General features: G+C 45.3%; 1 protein-coding gene across 4 annotated transcripts; it reads right to left on the bottom strand.

The window, feature by feature from the left end:
* Positions 1 to 8,594: 8,594 nt before the first annotated feature.
* On the bottom strand, positions 8,595 to 15,878 carry ZBTB14 (zinc finger and BTB domain containing 14). Of its 4 annotated transcripts, none has more exons than XM_045456799.1 (3): positions 15,534 to 15,878; positions 13,025 to 13,292; positions 8,595 to 11,834 (listed from the first exon to the last, which is right to left on the bottom strand). In XM_045456799.1, the coding sequence occupies exons 2-3, from the start codon at positions 13,025 to 13,027 to the stop codon at positions 10,488 to 10,490; spliced, it is 1,350 nt and encodes a 449-aa protein (XP_045312755.1). In that variant the 5' UTR covers positions 13,028 to 13,292; positions 15,534 to 15,878; the 3' UTR covers positions 8,595 to 10,487. The 4 variants fall into 4 exon arrangements, with proteins under 4 accessions (XP_045312755.1, XP_045312753.1, XP_045312756.1 ...); XM_045456797.1 differs by having other exon boundaries at positions 13,025 to 13,108; XM_045456800.1 differs by lacking the exon at positions 15,534 to 15,878 and adding an exon at positions 13,776 to 14,955 and having other exon boundaries at positions 13,025 to 13,108.
* Between the last annotated feature and the right edge of the window lie 2,034 nt (positions 15,879 to 17,912).

Raw genomic sequence — 17,912 nt, 5'->3', positions numbered from 1 at the left:
AAAGCATACAAAGAGATTGTGTATATAGTGCCTGATACCTGGTAAATATTCAATATATGCTAGGTTTTGGTAAATTCCTAATTCTCTTGACCATCTAGTGATGGAAGTTCAAAGTGAGATGTAGAAGCAAAAAGCAAACAAACAAAAACCCAGCAGACCCATCAAAATCACTTACAGAAATCATCCATCTCAGGAAATCTTCAATGTGACGAACAGAAAAAACATGCAGCCAAGAATCCTTTACCCAGCAAGTCTGTCATTCAGAACAGAAGGAGAGATAAAGATTTTCCCAAACAAAAACTGAAGGCATTCATCACCACTAAACCAGCCCTACAAGAGATCCTAAGGGGGACTCTGTGAGTGAAATGCTGCAAGGACCACAAAGTACCAAAGACACCACTACAAGCATGAAACCTACAGATATCACAATGACTGTAAACCCATATATTTCAATAATAACACTGAATGTAAACGGACTCAATGGTCCAACCAAAAGACACAGGGTATCAGAATGGATAAAAAAAAACAAGACCCATCTATTTGCTGTCTACAAGAGACTCATTTTAGGCCTGAGGACACCTTCAGATTGAAAGTGGGGGGATGGAGAACTACTTATCATGCTACTGGAAGTCAAAAGAAAGCTGGAGTAGCCATACAGATAAACTAGACTTTAAATTAAAGGCTGTAACAAGAGATGAAGAAGGGCATTATATAATAATTACTGGGTCTATCCATCAGGAATTGCTAACAATTATAAATGTCTATGCACCGAATACGGAAGCCCCTAAACATATAAAACAATTAATCACAAACATAAGCAACCTCATTGGTAAGAATGTGGTAATTGCAGGAGACTCTAATACTCCATTTACAATAATGGATAGAACATATAGACAGAGTATAAATAAAGAAACAAAGGCCCTGAATGATATATTGGATCAGATGGACTTGACAGATATATTTAGAACTCTACATCCCAAAGTGACAGATACACTTTCTTCTCGAGTGCACATGGAACATTCTCCAAGATAGATCACATACTGGGTCACAAAACAGCCACACTTTCAGACCTCAACTCTATGAAACTTGAAATCAACCACAGGAAAGTCTGGAAAACCTCCAAAAGCATGGAGGTTAAAGAACACCCTACTAAAGAATGAATGGGTCAACCAGGCAATTAGAGAAGAAATTAAAAAACATATGGAAACAAACAAAAATGAAAATACAACAATCCAAACGCTTTGGGATGCAGCAAAGGCAGTCCTGAGAGGAAAATACATTGCAATCCAGGCCTATCTCGAGATAAGAAAAATCCCCAATACAAAATCTAACAGCACACCTAAAGGAAATAGAAGCAGAAAAGCAAAGACACCCAAAGCCCAGCAGAAGAAGAGAAACAATAAAGATCAGAGCAGAAATAAACAATATAGAATCTAAAAAAACTGTAGAGCAGATCAACGAAACCAAGAGTTGGTTTTTTGAAAAAATAAACAAAATTGATAAACCTCTAGCCAGGCTTCTCAAAAAGAAAAGGGAGATGACCCAAATGGACAAAATCATGAATGAAAATGGAATTATTACAACCAATCCCTCAGAAATACAAGCAATTATCAGGGAATACCATGAAAAATTATATGCCAACAAACTGGACAACCTGGAAGAAATGGACAAATTCCTAAGCACCCACACACTCCCAAAACTCAAACAGGAAGAAATAGAAAATTTGAACAGACCCATAACCAGTGAAGAAATTGAATCAGTTATCAAAAATCTCCCAACAAATAAGAGTCCAGGACCAGATGGCTTCCCTGGGGAATTCTACCAGACATTTAAAGCAGAGATAATATCTATCCTTGTCAAGCTGTTCCAAAAAATAGAAAGGGAAGGAAAACTTCCAGACTCATTCTATGAAGCCAGCATTACTTTGATTCCCAAACCAGACAGAGACCCAGCAAAAAAAGAGAACTACAGGCCAATATCCCTGATGAATATGAATGCAAAAATTCTCAATAAGATACTAGCAAATGGAATTCAACAGCATTTAAAAAGAATTATTCACCATGATCAAGTGGGATTCGTTCCTGGGCTGCAGGCCTGGTTCAATATTTGCAAATCAATCAATGTGATAAATCACATTAATAAAAGAAAAGAACCATATGATCCTGTCAATAGATGCAGAAAAAGCATTTGACAAAATTCAGCATCCTTTATTAATAAAACCCTCAAGAAAGTCGGGATAGAAGGATCATACTTAAACATCATAAAAGCCATTTATGAAAATCCCACAGCTAATATCATCCTCAATGGGGAAAAACTGAGAGTTTCCCCCTGAGATCAGGAACACGACAGGATGTCCACTCTCACCACTATTGTTTAACATAGCGTTGGAAGTTCTGGCATCAGCAATCAGACAACAAAAGGAAATCAAAGGCATCAAAATTGACAAAGATGAAGTTAAGCTTTCACTTTTTGCAGATGACATGATGCTCTACATGGAAAACCCGAAAGACTCCACCAAAAGTCTGCTAAAACTGTTACATGAATTCAGCAAAGTTGCAGGATACAAAATTAATGTACAGAAATCAGTTGCATTCTTATACACTAATAATGAAGCAACAGAAAGAAAAATAAAGAAACTGATCCCATTCACAATTGCACCAAGAATCATAAAATACCTAGGAAGAAACCTAACCAAAGATCCAAAAGACCTGTATGTTGAAAACTACAGAAAGCTTATAAAGGAAATTGAAGAAGATACAAAGAAATGGAAAAGCATTCCGTGCTCATGGATTGAAAGAATACACATAAAATTTGTATGGAACCACAAAAGACCCCGAATAGCCAAAGTAATATTGAAGAAGAAGACCAAAGCGGGAGGCATCACAATCCTAGACTTTAGCCTCTACTACAAAGCGGTAATCATCAAGACAGCATGGTATTGGCACAAAAACAGACACATAGACCAATGGAATAGAATAGAAACCCCAGAACTAGACCCACAAACGTATGGCCAACTCATCTTTGACAAAGCAGGGAAGAACATCCAATGGAAAAAAGACAGTCTCTTTAACAAATGGTGCTGGGAGAACTGGACAGCAACATGCAGAAGGATGAAACTAGACCGCTTTCTTACACCATTCACAAAAATAAACTCAAAATGGATAAAGGACCTGGATGTGAGACAGGAAACCATCAAAACCCTAGAGGAGAAAGCAGGAAAAAACCTCTCTGAGCTCAGCCGCAGCAATTTCTTACTTGACACATCTCTGAAGGCAAGGAAATTAAAAGCAAAAATGAATTATTGGGACATCATCAAGATAAAAAGCTTCTGCACTGCAAAGACAACCGATGGAATGGGAAAAGATATTTGCAAATGACATATCGGACAAAGGGCTAGTATCCAAAATCTACAAAGAACTCACCAAACTCCACACCTGAAAAACAAATAATTCCTTGAAGAAACAGGCAGAAGACATGAATAGCCAGTTTTCTAAAGAAGACATCCAGATGGCCAACGGGCACATGAAAAGACGCTCAACGTCACTCCTCATCAGGGAAATACAAATCAAAACCACACTCAGATACCACCTCACGCCAGTCAGAGTGGCTAAAATGAACAAATCAGGAGACTATAGATGCTGGAGAGGAGGTGGAGAAACGGGAACCCTCTTGCACTGTTGGTGGGAATGCAAACTGGTGCAGCCGCTCTGGAGAACAGTGTGGAGGTTCCTGAAAAAATTAAAAATAGATCTACCCAATGACCCAGCAATAGCACTGCTAGGAATTTACCTGAGGGATACAGGAGTTCTGATGCATAGGGGCACTTGTACCCCAATGTTTATAGCAGCACTTTCAACAATAGCCAAATTATGGAAAGAGCCTAACTGTCCATCAACTGATGAATGGATAAAGAAATTGTGGTTTATATGTACAATGGAATACTACTTGGCAATGAGAAAGAATCAAATCTGGCCATTTGTAGCAACATGCATGGAACTGGAGAGTGTTATGCTACATGAAATAAGTCAGGCAGAGAAAGACAGATACCGTATGTTTTCACTCATATATGGATCCTGAGAAACTCAACAGAAGACCAGGGGGGAGTGGAAGGGGGGAAAAAGAAAAGTTACAGTGAGGGAAGGAGACAAACCATAAGAGACTCTTAAATACTAAGAACAAACTGAGGGTTGATGGGGGTCGGGGGGGAGGGGAAAGTGGGTGATGGGCATTGAGGAGGCCACCTGTTGGGATGAGCACTGGGTGTTGTATGGAAACCAATTTGACAATAAATTTCATATAAAAAATAATCAAAAATTAAAAAAGGAAAAAGAAAGAAATCATCCATCTGAGGCTTCTTCCCTCTGATTGAAAACAGAACATGACTACATTCCCAATAAGTTTAATAACAGAAGAAGCTTTTGCAGAACTCCATCAGAATGATGGGCTATCTCATGGTGATCTGAAACCAACAGAATACCTTTTCTATTCCGGTTTCCATTAGCTGACTTGCTATCCTATGCTTTGCACATCGTCATCCTTAACTTGTTGGTGGGCTCTAAGGGAATGCCTACTGACTGTGTTGTCATTTCAGAGCTGCTGCTGAACATATTCTGTATTGCTCAATGAGCTCCCTTCACTACGACCTTCTGAGTTATTAATATACTTGTTTTAAGCTGCTAGAAGCCCAGATTATTGTTCTTTTATACTTCTAATTTTCTTTCTATCAGTACCCTTTCTTGATGTCAGGATCCATTATTTTTAAGAAATATACCATACTGGGGCGCCTGGGTGGCGCAGTCGGTTAAGCGTCCGACTTCAGCCAGGTCACGATCTCGCGGTCCGTGAGTTCGAGCCCCGCGTTGGGCTCTGGGCTGATGGCTCAGAGCCTGGAGCCTGTTTCCGATTCTGTGTCTCCCTCTCTCTCTGCCCCTCCCCCGTTCATGCTCTGTCTCTCTCTGTCCCAAAAATAAATAAACGTTGAAAAAAAAAAAAAAAAAAAAAGAAATATACCATACTTAGTCTCGTATTACCATTCCTCTTTCCAAAATTACCAGTGAGATAAAATGAGAACCATTCCATGGAAATGGTAATATTTAACAAGTATACGCTTCCAGTGTATATTCAGAAAAGTCATTCGAGAATGCTCCTTTTGGTAACCACACATTTCGTGACTACCTAAAACCCTTAATTACTCTCTGAAGTTCTAGAACTGGATTAAAATACATATCACAGACTTTTTTTAAAAAGCACTTTGTATATGTGTGATAATTATTTGTAAATCTTTGTAACATTCTATAAAACTTAGAAAGGCAATCATTTAACCTGCCCCTGAAGAGTGAGCTGTGATGCGGGAATGGGGTCAGTGCTGTTGTATGCCTAGCGCCTGCTCCGGTGCCTGGCACACACAAGGGATTCAATAAGCATTTGTTGACCGATACACTTTTTTTTTTTTTTTTTTTTCAACGTTTATTTATTTTTGGGACAGAGAGAGACAGAGCATGAACGGGGGAGGGGCAGAGAGAGAGGGAGACACAGAATCGGAAACAGGCTCCAGGCTCTGAGCCATCAGCCCAGAGCCTGATGCGGGGCTCGAACTCACGGACCGCGAGATCATGACCTGGCTGAAGTCGGACGCTTAACCGACTGCGCCACCCAGGCGCCCCATTGTTGACCGATACACTTTAATCAACACATTAAATAAAGTGATTTCAGAGTGCCTGGTGGAGCATGCGACTCTGGATCTCTAAACCCCACGTTGGGCATCAAGCTTACTTAAAAATAAAATTAAAACAAATTAAGTGATTTCAAACTCGAGAGCCAGCTCTCCAAATTTCAGCTTTGACCCTGCCATCAGATATGCCCCCCAGAAAGCAAGGAGCCATCCAGAGGCCAGGGTTTACACTTGGCCACAATCCAAGGATCCACGTGAATGATGGGAGATTACAAAACCAAAGACAACTCTAAAATGAATACGTGAGCGAGCCATGAAGGGACTGAAGCTTACAGAAGTGCATCTGGAGACACTTCCAATTTAAAAGACTAAGTGAGGTTTAGGTCTACAACTTGGGGCTAAAGATTATAGACCTGACAGATGTCAGCCAAAAGAGAACTTCAATTTTGCTTCTACTTCTCTGATGAGGATGTCCTTTGGGAAGAAGGGAACATTTACAGGGCAGCTAAAAAGCAGTAGGGGCTAGGCTAGATATTTCATATTGGTTATCACATATAATCATCACATGTGATATACCTTCATTTTTTGTTTTCTAATGTGTTGATATTTGCTTTTCTAAAACTGAGCGTATTTCAGACGACACTCGACCTTTTCCTTCCTAGTCTGTATGAGTTCCAGGGTGATGTGTAGGCTTCTCCCCCAAAGACACAACCCCAGGAATCTTGGTCTTCCTTTTAGTTTCAGAATTCCAGTTTACTCAATCACTTTGCTCTTCTTTTGAGAATATTTCCATTAATCTTACATAAAATTCTTTCTACAAATAAGACTAAAGTATATCAGTATACCCGAAATCCCCATCACTATTTTAGAAATGGCAAAACTAAATTAAGGCTCAGGGCAGTTAAGAACTTGCCGAAATTTACACCATCTAATTTCTAAGCAGAACCAGGATCCAATTCAAGTTTGCTTCCAAAAGTCTTTCCACTAAACCACATTTCCTTATCAGGATGAAAAAATTTGCATGAATATTGCTAACTTTCATGATCTCTCTTGAAGAGATCATGAACATACACAACTGCTGAAAACTGTCATAACCCAGATAAGTTACATCTAGAAGCCCTGACATAAAATTAGCATGGCAACCTCTAAGGAATCATGGATAATAGGTGGTGGTCAAATGGCATCTTCATTTTTTAAAAAAGAACACTCAAGACCGAGAAAGGAAGCACAGTCTGCTAGGCAGGAGCGAAATTTCTTCTGCCTTTGTATCTCCAGGATCTAGCCCAGGGCCTCATACACGATGCTCAACAGATGTTCAATGAATGATACACTACCTTACACATCTCGGGTCATCAAAGAGATGAAGAATTAAACTTAGTGTGTATAGCTTCAAGAGGCAGAAATTCCCAGTCACAAGGGGGTATGCTACAATAAAGACAAAATTCAAGAAAACAATGAGCAGTTAGGGCTATCTCAAAATGGCAGTGTATCATGAGGGGGGTGGGGAGCTGCCAATCACTAAAGTGCTCATTAAGTATGAGAATGAAGCAGAATGAACTAAGGCCCTCACCTCTGCGATGGTTGTCAGTGGTCACCTTGCCTCCAGCCTGCCGTCTTGTCTCCCATTCATGGCGGTGGGGAGGGGGTTGGAGGTTTGGGGGTCGGAGAAAAGGGAGGTAGAGGTTCAAGGTAAATGACAGGAAAGCCAGAGTTCTCCATTATTCACTTTCCTGGAAGCCTCAACTCCTTACATTATACCAGTCCTATAACACACTTAGAGGGAAGGCTTTCACGGCTGCTCCGGGAACTGGTCACCACTAACAGCATCACTCAGGAAAATGAATTCCAGGTTCCCAGTGACTCGGCTATCCTTGTACAACATAATCCATTGAACTGGAGACTGCATAAATGTGCACCTCAATTTTTTCTTCAACAAAATAGTAGGAATCTGTTAGCATCTGGCTCACTTGATGGTAACTTCTGTGATTTCTAACAATCCCAAATTCATGAAGTTAATCAACAGGCAATTACCTAAAATTCAGATTTCCTAAAATTCTCTGTCACTGCCAATATACTGCGCCTTGGCATAAAAGTTAAAATCAAGGGGCGCCTGGGTGGCGCAGTCGGTTAAGCGTCCGACTTCAGCCAGGTCACGATCTCGCAGTCTGTGAGTTCGAGCCCCGCGTCGGGCTCTGGGCTGATGGCTCAGAGCCTGGAGCCTGTTTCGGATTCTGTGTCTCCCTCTCTCTCTGCCCCTCCCCCGTTCATGCTCTGTCTCTCTCTGTCCCAAAAATAAATAAACGTTGAAAAAAAAAAAAAAATTTTATAAAAAAAAAAAAAAAAAAGTTAAAATCAAGCCTACAGACATTTTCTTTGTACAAAAGGAAAAAGTAGCTGACTTTCAGATAATGTAAAGGTAGTAACATTAACATTTAGAATCTCCTTTCCTCTCACATCGCAGATTCAGGGTCAGCATATTTCAGAATTAACGCCCTGTGATTGGAGGTCTAACATGAAGGCTTCACCATCCAGGGGACCACTCAAGTTAGCTGGGTGGGAGAGGCAGTCTGAAAGACCAGAGAACAGGAAAGGTTCCACGTCATGACTTTGCTGCCACCAAAACACAAAGGGAACATGCATGCTAGCACACATACAGACCCCGTAACCGGTGTTAGCCACGGTAAACCACAAATTCATTTCTCATGCAAAAGTGGACAGATGATAGGTATGTGCATAATACAAATCAAGTGCTGAAAATTAAGCTTTTTTGGGGTACCACCGAGACTCTGGTTTCACTGAGGATCAACACCATGTGTTTAACTTGCAACTCTGTGTAAAACCATGATGAAGATAGCATAGAACATGTGCTTCGGCAGAAAGCTGGATGTGTGAAACGTTGCTATGAAAAAAATGAAAACAGGAATAACAGAAGTATATTTTCTTTTATATACAAAAATGAAGCCCCCAAAAATGGTTTGTTGTAGTAGCTATCGACAAGACGTTAAATTATTTTTCCTCCGCTTTGGTTAAAACAGCCAAGGAGCGCCAATCAGTTCCCCTTCCACTAACAGCATATAAACACAGTGACAAGACTACTTTTAGGACAGAATAAACGACTTTTAAGAAAGAAGATTAAATTAATTTTAAACTAAACATTTTACCAATAAATAACTTTCTTTAAAAGGTAGCATCTCCATCCTATGATCTTGGGCACAACATATACATCAAGTTAAAAAATAAAATTTCTCCTGTAACAGCAATTACAGGTGTTAATGCAACAAGTATGAAATGAAATTACTTTAATGTATCTTGAGGAAAAAAGTTCTAGGAATCAAAAATAAATTTTGAAAAATGACATTTTCCTAAAATTGTACATTCTAAAATAATTGACTAATACTTTATTACAGAACATAATTCAAACTATTTTGGCATTTCAATATATTCCTAAAGAAATGGTTAAAAAAAAAGTTTGCATACACCAAAACTGGAACAGTGTTTATAATTCTGTTTATGACTATGAAATGGCAACCAAACTCTACTTAAAACTGTAACCACCAATGATGAAATATACTTCAAAAAAATAAAAATTTGGTCTGATAGTCTTTAATATTGGTTAAAAAAGAGACTGATGTTTGCTGCTTATGAAAGTTATTTTAATCCAATGTGCAAAAAAAAAAAAAAAGTGCAGCTGTCTACTTTTAACTTGAAATACATAAGACCAACACTTCTACACTATTTACACACTTAAAAGATTTTCAATTTATTAATTTAAGTAACGATATTACATCTCCTATAAATCACGTGCTGCAGAGAGCCCAAACGCTTGATGACATTCTCTTAAGTGACACAAATGTATCCGAAGAAGCATACCTGTTCTTGTCCTAATTTGATCCTAAATAAAAATCCAAGTTCAAAAATCAATTGAGAATTATTTTGATCTAGAAAATCTTGGAATTGTTGCAAACATGAAAACCTCGTCCCTGAGAGCAGGTTCCTATTCCCCCTTTGCTATCCCTCTAATAACTGGTCTACCCCACAAACCGCATCTGCCGCCGAGTGACAATGCCCCAAAAGAGAGGAACAAAAAGAACTCAGCCCCCAGACCACCATCATCCCTGTGGGTTTGCTCAGCCTTGTGTTCGGGACTTGTGACTACATCTTTTGGGGGAAGTGCGGGCAATCAAAATGAAGAAACATTTTAGCAAAGCAACCATCATTTGTCCACAAAAATAGTGAAAACCAGTGATATAAAATTAACAAACCGAATACAAATCTAATGCCATTCTGCACTTCTGGAACTTGTGTTCGTATCCACGCGGTGTTCTTGGTCAACCACCCACCAGTATTTTCTGCATCTACATGAAGTACTCTTATTAAGTTATTAAAAAGGCTGTTTTGACTGTGAAGTCACAAATAAGCGTGATGATCAGGAAATCAATTTACTCAATTATCACTCTGTGCAATACACTCACCAGCGCAGCAAGTGTCGAGAGGAATTAAAAATGGAACAGAAGTCTCCTACTTCTGAACTGGACACAGGAGTTCTCAAATTAAAATCGTAAAAAAGAGGGAGGGGGACTTACTGGCGACATTACCACCAGACACCAGACAGGACAGTGACACTGTTTGGTCGGAACCAAGGAACCTTACTTCCTTGCAAAGTTTTAAAACTACCTAACCAAGCACTGCCTTAAGTCCAGCGAGTACAACGCTCCGTAAGTGTCCACAAAAATACAGCGACTGGCGTTCATGTACGACGAACAATGCGGTCTCAGTCTCCGGGGCTCAGGCGAAGCGGGGTCCTGTCCCATCACCTCTAGCTACAGGCTATCGTTTCCAACTGCTGCTCGGCTTCAGCGGCCATCGCTGCTGCCTGCAACTGTTCTGTCTCGCTCTGGATGGCACTGGGGGTCACCTGCTTCCTTTCACTGTGCATATTGTTCTCGTGCCTTTTCAGATCAGACGCCTTGGCAAATGCCTTGGTGCAAGAGCCACATACAAAGGGCTTCTCCCCTCTGTGTCTTCGTTCGTGGTCTTTGAGGTGGGACTTGTGTTTGAAGGCTTTGTCACACATGTGGCACGCAAAAGGTCTCTCGTTACTGTGAACTCTCTCGTGCTTCTTTAAGTCTGGGGCGCGGATAAATGATTTTCCACACACCTCGCAACTGTAGGGTTTGTACCCTGTGTGGATTTTTAGGTGTTCTTTCAGGTGGGCCTGTGTGGTAAAACCTTTTGTGCACATTTCACAGACAAACGGCCTGTCTGCCGTGTGGAGTTTCTCATGCTTCCTCAACCTGCCTTCGTCGGAGAATGTCTTACCACACGCCTGGCAGGCTATCTGCTCCCGATGGTGGCCATAGAGTAAGTACTCGAACTTCATGTCACTCGCGGCTGTCGTCCAGCCTGGCGTCTGTTCATCCTTCACTTCACTCATTCCGTCGTTAAATGTTAAGGCTTGAGGGGTCTGGGACCCCAAATCTTTCGATTCCGGGGTCTCCATGGATTCTACCTCCTGCCCGTAGCAATTTACCTTCCGGACTTCCTCACTCCCCAGCTCTTTTAAGATTGCTTCCTGAACCCTGAGCGTTGTCGTCGGCGACTTGCCGTCCTCCTGACTCGGGGGGGTGCCTTCTACCGTGTCATCGGAAGGACTGTCATCCTGGTCTCCAATTTCTTCCACGTCATCATCCTGAGTGTCAGCAGCATCCCCAATGGGGCGATTTATTTTGAGGCAATACTTACTCTTTGACTGGCCGTTGTTTTCATCGGGACTGGAGACATCACGCTTCTGAGTACAGAGTTTATCCAAAAACCGGATACCAAGAATCTGACCCGATGACATCATTAGGTTGACATCTTCTTTTTTCACCGAAATCTTTGCTGTGTACATGTAGTTCAGGACCTCTTCGAATATATCAGAACGAAGAAAATCTATTTCTATTACCGAAGAGCTATCAACCTCAAGCTTCTTGAAAAGCTTTTTAAAGTAGGTGCTGCAGGCGGCAAGAACACACCTGTGTGCTCGGAATTTCACATCTTCGACCACAATGGCGATATCACAGAATTCTCCTTCCAGGCGTTGTTCGTTTAGTGTTTTCAGAAACAGAGTTTTATGATCGTCGTCATTATATTTAATGGTTTCAGACATACTGATGAAAAACTCCTGCAAAAGAATTGTTAAAAACAGAGTTTCAGATTTACGACCGATACTTTTTCCACGTACAAAACACAGGTGGGCTTTCATTTCCTTAGGAATTTTCAGGGGCTAGCAATTTCACAAAGTCAATGTTAGGAGTGGTTCAAGGAGTACGAAAGACTGGGATATCCATCCCAGCTTGGGGATGGCCATGTTGTCACTTCTATTCATCTTCAGTTTAAAAAGTATTTGTTTAGTAATAATAACAGCCACTTTGAGTGGGCACGTAATACATGCCAGACCCTGTTCTGTGTGCTTTGCGTGCCTTCACAAATGTACTGATTAAATAACCTTAGGACACAGGCATTCCTACCCGCCACCACCCCCCCCCCCGCCCCTTTATACATGACTTTAGGAACCTGCTCAATACTCTAGTTATTTACTGGAGAGCTGGGACTCCAATCCAGGCAGCCTACCCCAAAACTTGTGCTTCTGACAACGAGAGGTAATGACAACAAATAACCTCAAGGTTTAAGAGCGAGGTGCGAGGCCAAGAGCCTCTACTCCTGTCGTGTCTACTCTAATTCCGTGTACAGAAGAGATTCCGTGAAGCAACTAACAGCACTCAGTGTTCTGCTTCCTGGACAGAAGAGACGCATCACTCCCGTAGAACTAGAAAGAGATATCATTGCCAAAACATCCCACTTAGCGTTGTCTTCTGGGGTTTTTTTCCTCACCAGCCTTGGGCTACTTCTGAATGAGGGTTATGGTTTAATATGACCCTCAGACAATCAGATGGCATTTGGGAGGACAGTGATAAGTGTCTTCAGTCCACCTGGATGCCAATCTATCCGCCATCCGGACGAAAGCGTCATCGGGACTGGATGTGCTTGGCAAGTGCTGTATTTTATAAGCTAAAAAACTTCTGAACTGGCACGAGACATCTGGCGCAAAAGACCGTCCTAAAGAATTATCTTTTTAAAAGAATGTGTTCTGTATGATTTCTTTTTGAAACATTGTTTTCCTTTTATTTAACAAAGCATTCTCCCCAAAGAAACAGAAGTTCTAATGCATAACCGATACGTGTATATATATCATACTGAGCACATACGTTACTGTGCATATACGTTATATGTTGTATACGTTATGCACACTGTGTTTTTTAAAGCAAACACCAAACCATATTTTCAAGATTTAATATCCAGAGTTATAGTTACCATGAACAACTCAGGCTATTATCTTAATGCTTCAAACACCAAATTCTTCAGATCAGAATAACTCTGATCAGGGATGCGCCAGTCCTACAAGAGAAAAGGACAAACAAGAATAAGGTAGGACCTTCCTCCATCCCAAATTCTAAACAAGAATATTTTCAAGAATTGATTTTAAAAAATAAACTTTCCTTTCTCGTCCTGCCACTTGCACATGTACCCATTTTCAGGTTGGGAACAGAGAGGAGGGTGACTGGCAGCATCAGGTCCAGCTCTGAACAGATATGAATGAGAACAGATAAAGGCTGTGGCACTTGGGGCGTGCAGGGGCGGTACACTGGGATTAGAGGAATGGGTTGGAGAACCACTAAGGAAGTCCTAACAAAGCCCATGCCCAGATTTGCACAGAGGTTCATAGCTACACAGATACAGAAAAAGCCAGTAAGTATCCCCTACCCCCACCATTTCCTGCTTGGGCATGTAGCCCTCCACCTTTATTTCTAGGCTCATAGAAGCATATAGTGCGTACGTTTTAAAAATCAATATAAAGTCATAGACGTGTCCATACCCCACAATTAACCCTGGAGGAGAGAGAACAGTAGCTGCTTTCTTCTTTCCATGCTTCTATGTGATGTGCACCTATCACTTAAACTACACTGCTCTTTATTGTTATAATTGAGAAATCCCGGTGTTTTCACCTCTATCCCTACTGGGAGACTGAAAAAAATTCTAGCTTTTAGGGGGTTTTAACTCTTACCAGAGGGACTCCATCCTGCAGACCAATATTCTGAAAAACATCTTTCCTCGACTGAACAGTGAGCACGCAAACTCCGGTGTGGTAGAACCAAGGACTGAGCTGCAATATTCTTCCACAAAAATTGTGGTGCAAGAACCGAACTTAGAGACCAACATTCTGAAAACCCTCCAAAGTTCCCTCCCCAGAAAAACAAACACACCCCTAAGCTGCCTAAAGTAGCAGGGGGTTTCTCATCTGCACACTGTGAGAGCTGGGCAACATTACTAGTAAGAGTTGCTGCGGACCCCGCCAGTCCCTTCGATGCACCTCGGCCTGCAGTCATGTCCAAGGGAAGGCAGCCACGCAAAACCTTCCTACCTAGTCGCTTCCCACTGCTGTAACTCTCCCTAAGGCTTGTGGGATAAAAGTGCATGGGACTAGGGAGAGGAGTGGCCCTGCAGTACCCATGGCGACACACCACGGTGCTGAATTTGGTGGGATGGAGGGTGCTGTGTGATATTTGGTCCCCACTCTCTCGCAAGACCGCCGAGGACCATTACTTTCTGCTGAGACGTTCCAGTTGCTAAGTTCAGGTGAGTTAAACTGGAAGACGGCCGTTGCCAGTATTTGTGTAGGTGCAGGGAAAGATGTAGCCCCAACTACACCTCCAAACAAAGCTGCCCCTTTATTGTGGTTCTCCAAACCGCTGGCGCGCTGGGCCGCCGTTAGAGAGCAGGGAGCGGGGGCTCCAGCAAAGTCAAACTTACATAAGCAGCGGCAGCCGCCTCCCCTACCCCGGAGCAGCCGCGACAATGGCGGCGGCGCGACTTCCCGGTTGAAAGCTCGCACCTTCGGGATGGGGAGGAAGCAGGGAACGAAGCGCAAGACCCAAGAGGACTTCGGAGCCTCTCAGGCCTCGCTCTCGTTCCTTTCGGCCCGGAGGTGGGGGGTCGGATAAGGCCCTTTGCATCCCTTCCCAAACAAAAGCTCCCCGCTTCGCAGCCGGGAGGTGAAAGAGCCACTTTCCCTTTCAAAATCGCAGTCCAGAGAAGGCTGGGGGCCGCGGCTCCGCGCCCAAGAGGGAGGGCCGGCGGCGGCGAGCGGGAGCGGGAGCGGGCGTGCAGCCCGGCTCCGCAGCCCCGCGCCGCGCCCCGCGAGCCCGGAGCTCGCGCCCCGCGCACTCCCCGGCCGGCTCGCGCCGGGCCCTCCCCCGCCCTCCCGCGGCCGGGGGCGGGGGCGGCGCGCGGCCGGCTTCCAAGCTCCGCGGGCGCACCCGGGAGTGCGTGCGCGGGGGTCCCGGCCCCCTCCGCGGCAGGCAGCTGGGGGCGGCGCGGCGGGGCCCGCGGCTCGTAGGGGCGGCGCCCGGCGGGCCGCGCTCCGCGCCGGGCTCAGAGCCGTCCCCACCCCCACCCCCACCGCGGTGCACTGCGGCGGTGCGAGCGGGGGCGGCCATGAACTCCGCCGCCGAGACTCGGCGAGCGCGCGCGCGGGGCCGCCGCCGCCGCCGCCCGGCCGCTACCGGAGCCCGCTCGCCGGCCTGCGCGGTCCCTAGGGCGCCCGGTCCCTTCGCCCGGCCCGGCCCCGGCCCACGCCCGGCGCCGCTCGCATCGCGCCGCCAGCGGCCGCCCGCACATCCTGGAACTGGCTGGTGCCCCAGAGCTCGGCGAGAACGCGCTTCTTCCGGGCCGCCCCGCCGCGCCGGCGGCCGGCCGCCCCCGCGCCCCCGCGGCCGCCTCGCGGATGGCCCGGGCCCCTTCCGCACCCCCGGCCCGCGCTTACCTGCAGCCTGGCACAGCCACAGACACTCGCCGTGGGCTCCCCGCGCTCACTGCACGCAGGCCGGGGACGGGTTGGACGCGGGGCGCGGGGGCACGGTGGGTGGCAGTGTATTTTGAATTTTTTTTTTTTTTTGGAGTTTGGGGAGGGGGCGGGGTGGGAGGGAATCGTGCACGTCCCTGATGGTAGCAGCCCTCCTCCTGCACGAGCACAGAATGTCTAGCCGGCCGTGAACACCCCCACCGGCACCCCCCCCTTCCCGTGCATGCGCGGTGCGGGCTGGGGGGAAGGCGCGCCACCGGCTTGCGCAGGCACGGAACCCGACAGGGCCTCTAAATGGGCCTGCAAGGAAAGGGTTAATCCGGGACCTTGCGACGCTTTAGGATGGAGTCTACGGGGCCGCCCCCGGAGGGCCCTGGCCTGCGCACGCGCGCGCACGCGCGCGGCTTGGGGCGCGCGGAGCCCGCGCGCGGGAGAAGGGGTGGGCGGGGCGGGGGCGGGGCTTCGTGAGCAGAGGAGCGTAAGCACGAGCGCCGCTCGCGGGCACCCGCCCTGCCTGGTGCTCCCGCCTCCCGCCCAGGCTCCTGGGCTCCCGCCCGCGCCCGCCGCCGGCGCTGCGCCGGGGACGCGGGAGCGCGGCGCTCCCGTGCGTGTGCATGTTCGTGGGGCAGTGCCGCCCTCGGGCGCGCGCAGGTCGGGCGCTGCGCCTGCGGGGCTCGCCCACGGCTCCAGGGTGGGGGTTCCGGGCACCTTAGCCCTTAGCGCACACTGGCAGAGGCTCGGACACGAGGTTTCGGACGTTGTGTCTTGGCTGGTGTTGCTGGTGTCTTATGTGTATTGGGAGAATGATAGGCGCTCGATAAACGTTAGCAAAGCAAATGAATAAAATGACATCTTTCATTTGGAATGTGAGGGGTGACCCGAGTCACCCAGGAGAAAGGGAACACCCATAAAGCTCTGGATCCAGCCAAACCTGTGCCCCCGCTCCCGCATTTACCCGAATACTCTGAAATCTCGGGGGCTGGAGGCCCTCGCTCTTTTGTGGCAGTAGTGAGATTGGACTTAATTTCATTTGAAGCTTCCTCAGAGAACTCTGAGAACAGCACTGTTCTTAACATCCCTGTTCAGCAAAAGTAATGGCTCTGTTAGTGTTCAAAGTATGTCTTGTTCCTTCTGATGGTGTGGCTGGGCTTGTGTCTGGCATATGGGGACCTGGGAAGTCCCTTCTGCTCCTGGGGTTTTCTCTTCACCCAAACATAGGAAGCGGGACAGCACTACCGCATGTCCTTGGAGTTGCTTATACTGCTTTATCATACCTGCTTTAACAGCGTTTCACAAAAGCACGCATGATTTGACATCTAAAAATTAGAATAGGACCTTCCTCTTGGGCTTGTGTTATGATTACGTAGCAAACATTTAAGAAATAATATCATTGGCTGTGTTCAATTCTAAAGAAATTCTAGAGGGTTTTTTATATTTGACATTCGTTTCAATGTTCTGAACGATAGATAATTTTATGCACATCCTTTTTGATGTTCACAAAAGCATGGCATTTAGGAGGTCTGCTGAATGAAAAAGGACAGCATAGACCAGTTTTAGGGGTCAGACATCCAGTTCCAATATTAGGTACATTGTTTAGCTTCTCTAAACCTCACCTTCTTATTCTCTGAAATGGGGATGAAGGAAGCACCTATTAGAGCAGTTGCACGGATTAAATGAAATAACGCTTGGTTAAGTGCCTAGCTCAAATATTAGCTCCATGATGTTAAATGACCTGCCCACTCTCCATAGATAGTGGGTTTAAGTGGCGGGGCAGGACCGGAATGGCCGAAGTTCATGCTGGCACCGGATCCCTATGTAGCCTCCTTCCCTCTAACGCCAAGGCTGGGCCTGTTTATTCCTATTTACACAGATTTTAAGATTACGCTTCAATCCTGTTTTGTATTTAAAGGGGATGATAATAGTACTGTATCATAGGGCTATGCTATCAAGCAACAAGGTTGCGACTGCCTGTACCAGTGGTGGGCGTGGCTAGCACTTAAGGTTCATCGTCTGCTACCGTTCCCCTTTCTTCCATACCACGCACTTGCCGAGGTTCACGAACTCAGTCTGCGTGTGTTGTCTGCCTCCTATGTAAAGACAGTCTGTTTGCGTATGGCTAGGTAAAGTCTTCCCAGTACCGGACTCATCTGAGGAAATGAAAACAGTTCGGAAGAGATCTCAAGCACTAGACTGCACTTCCCAAGTGACAGATTCCTGACATCTAGGCGTCAATTAACCCTCTTCTCTCATTCGTTTTATGGGCTCTGCCCATCTGTTCCTTGCTTCATGAGGATCCCGGGTCTGAGGCTAAATTAAAAGGGCAACTCCATGGGAAGGCAG

This window comes from Leopardus geoffroyi, chromosome D3 (assembly GCF_018350155.1).
Source record: "Leopardus geoffroyi isolate Oge1 chromosome D3, O.geoffroyi_Oge1_pat1.0, whole genome shotgun sequence".
NCBI lineage: Eukaryota > Metazoa > Chordata > Mammalia > Carnivora > Felidae > Leopardus > Leopardus geoffroyi.
The sequence above is the reverse complement of the archived record's forward strand: the minus strand, read 5'-3'. Positions and strand labels throughout refer to the sequence as shown.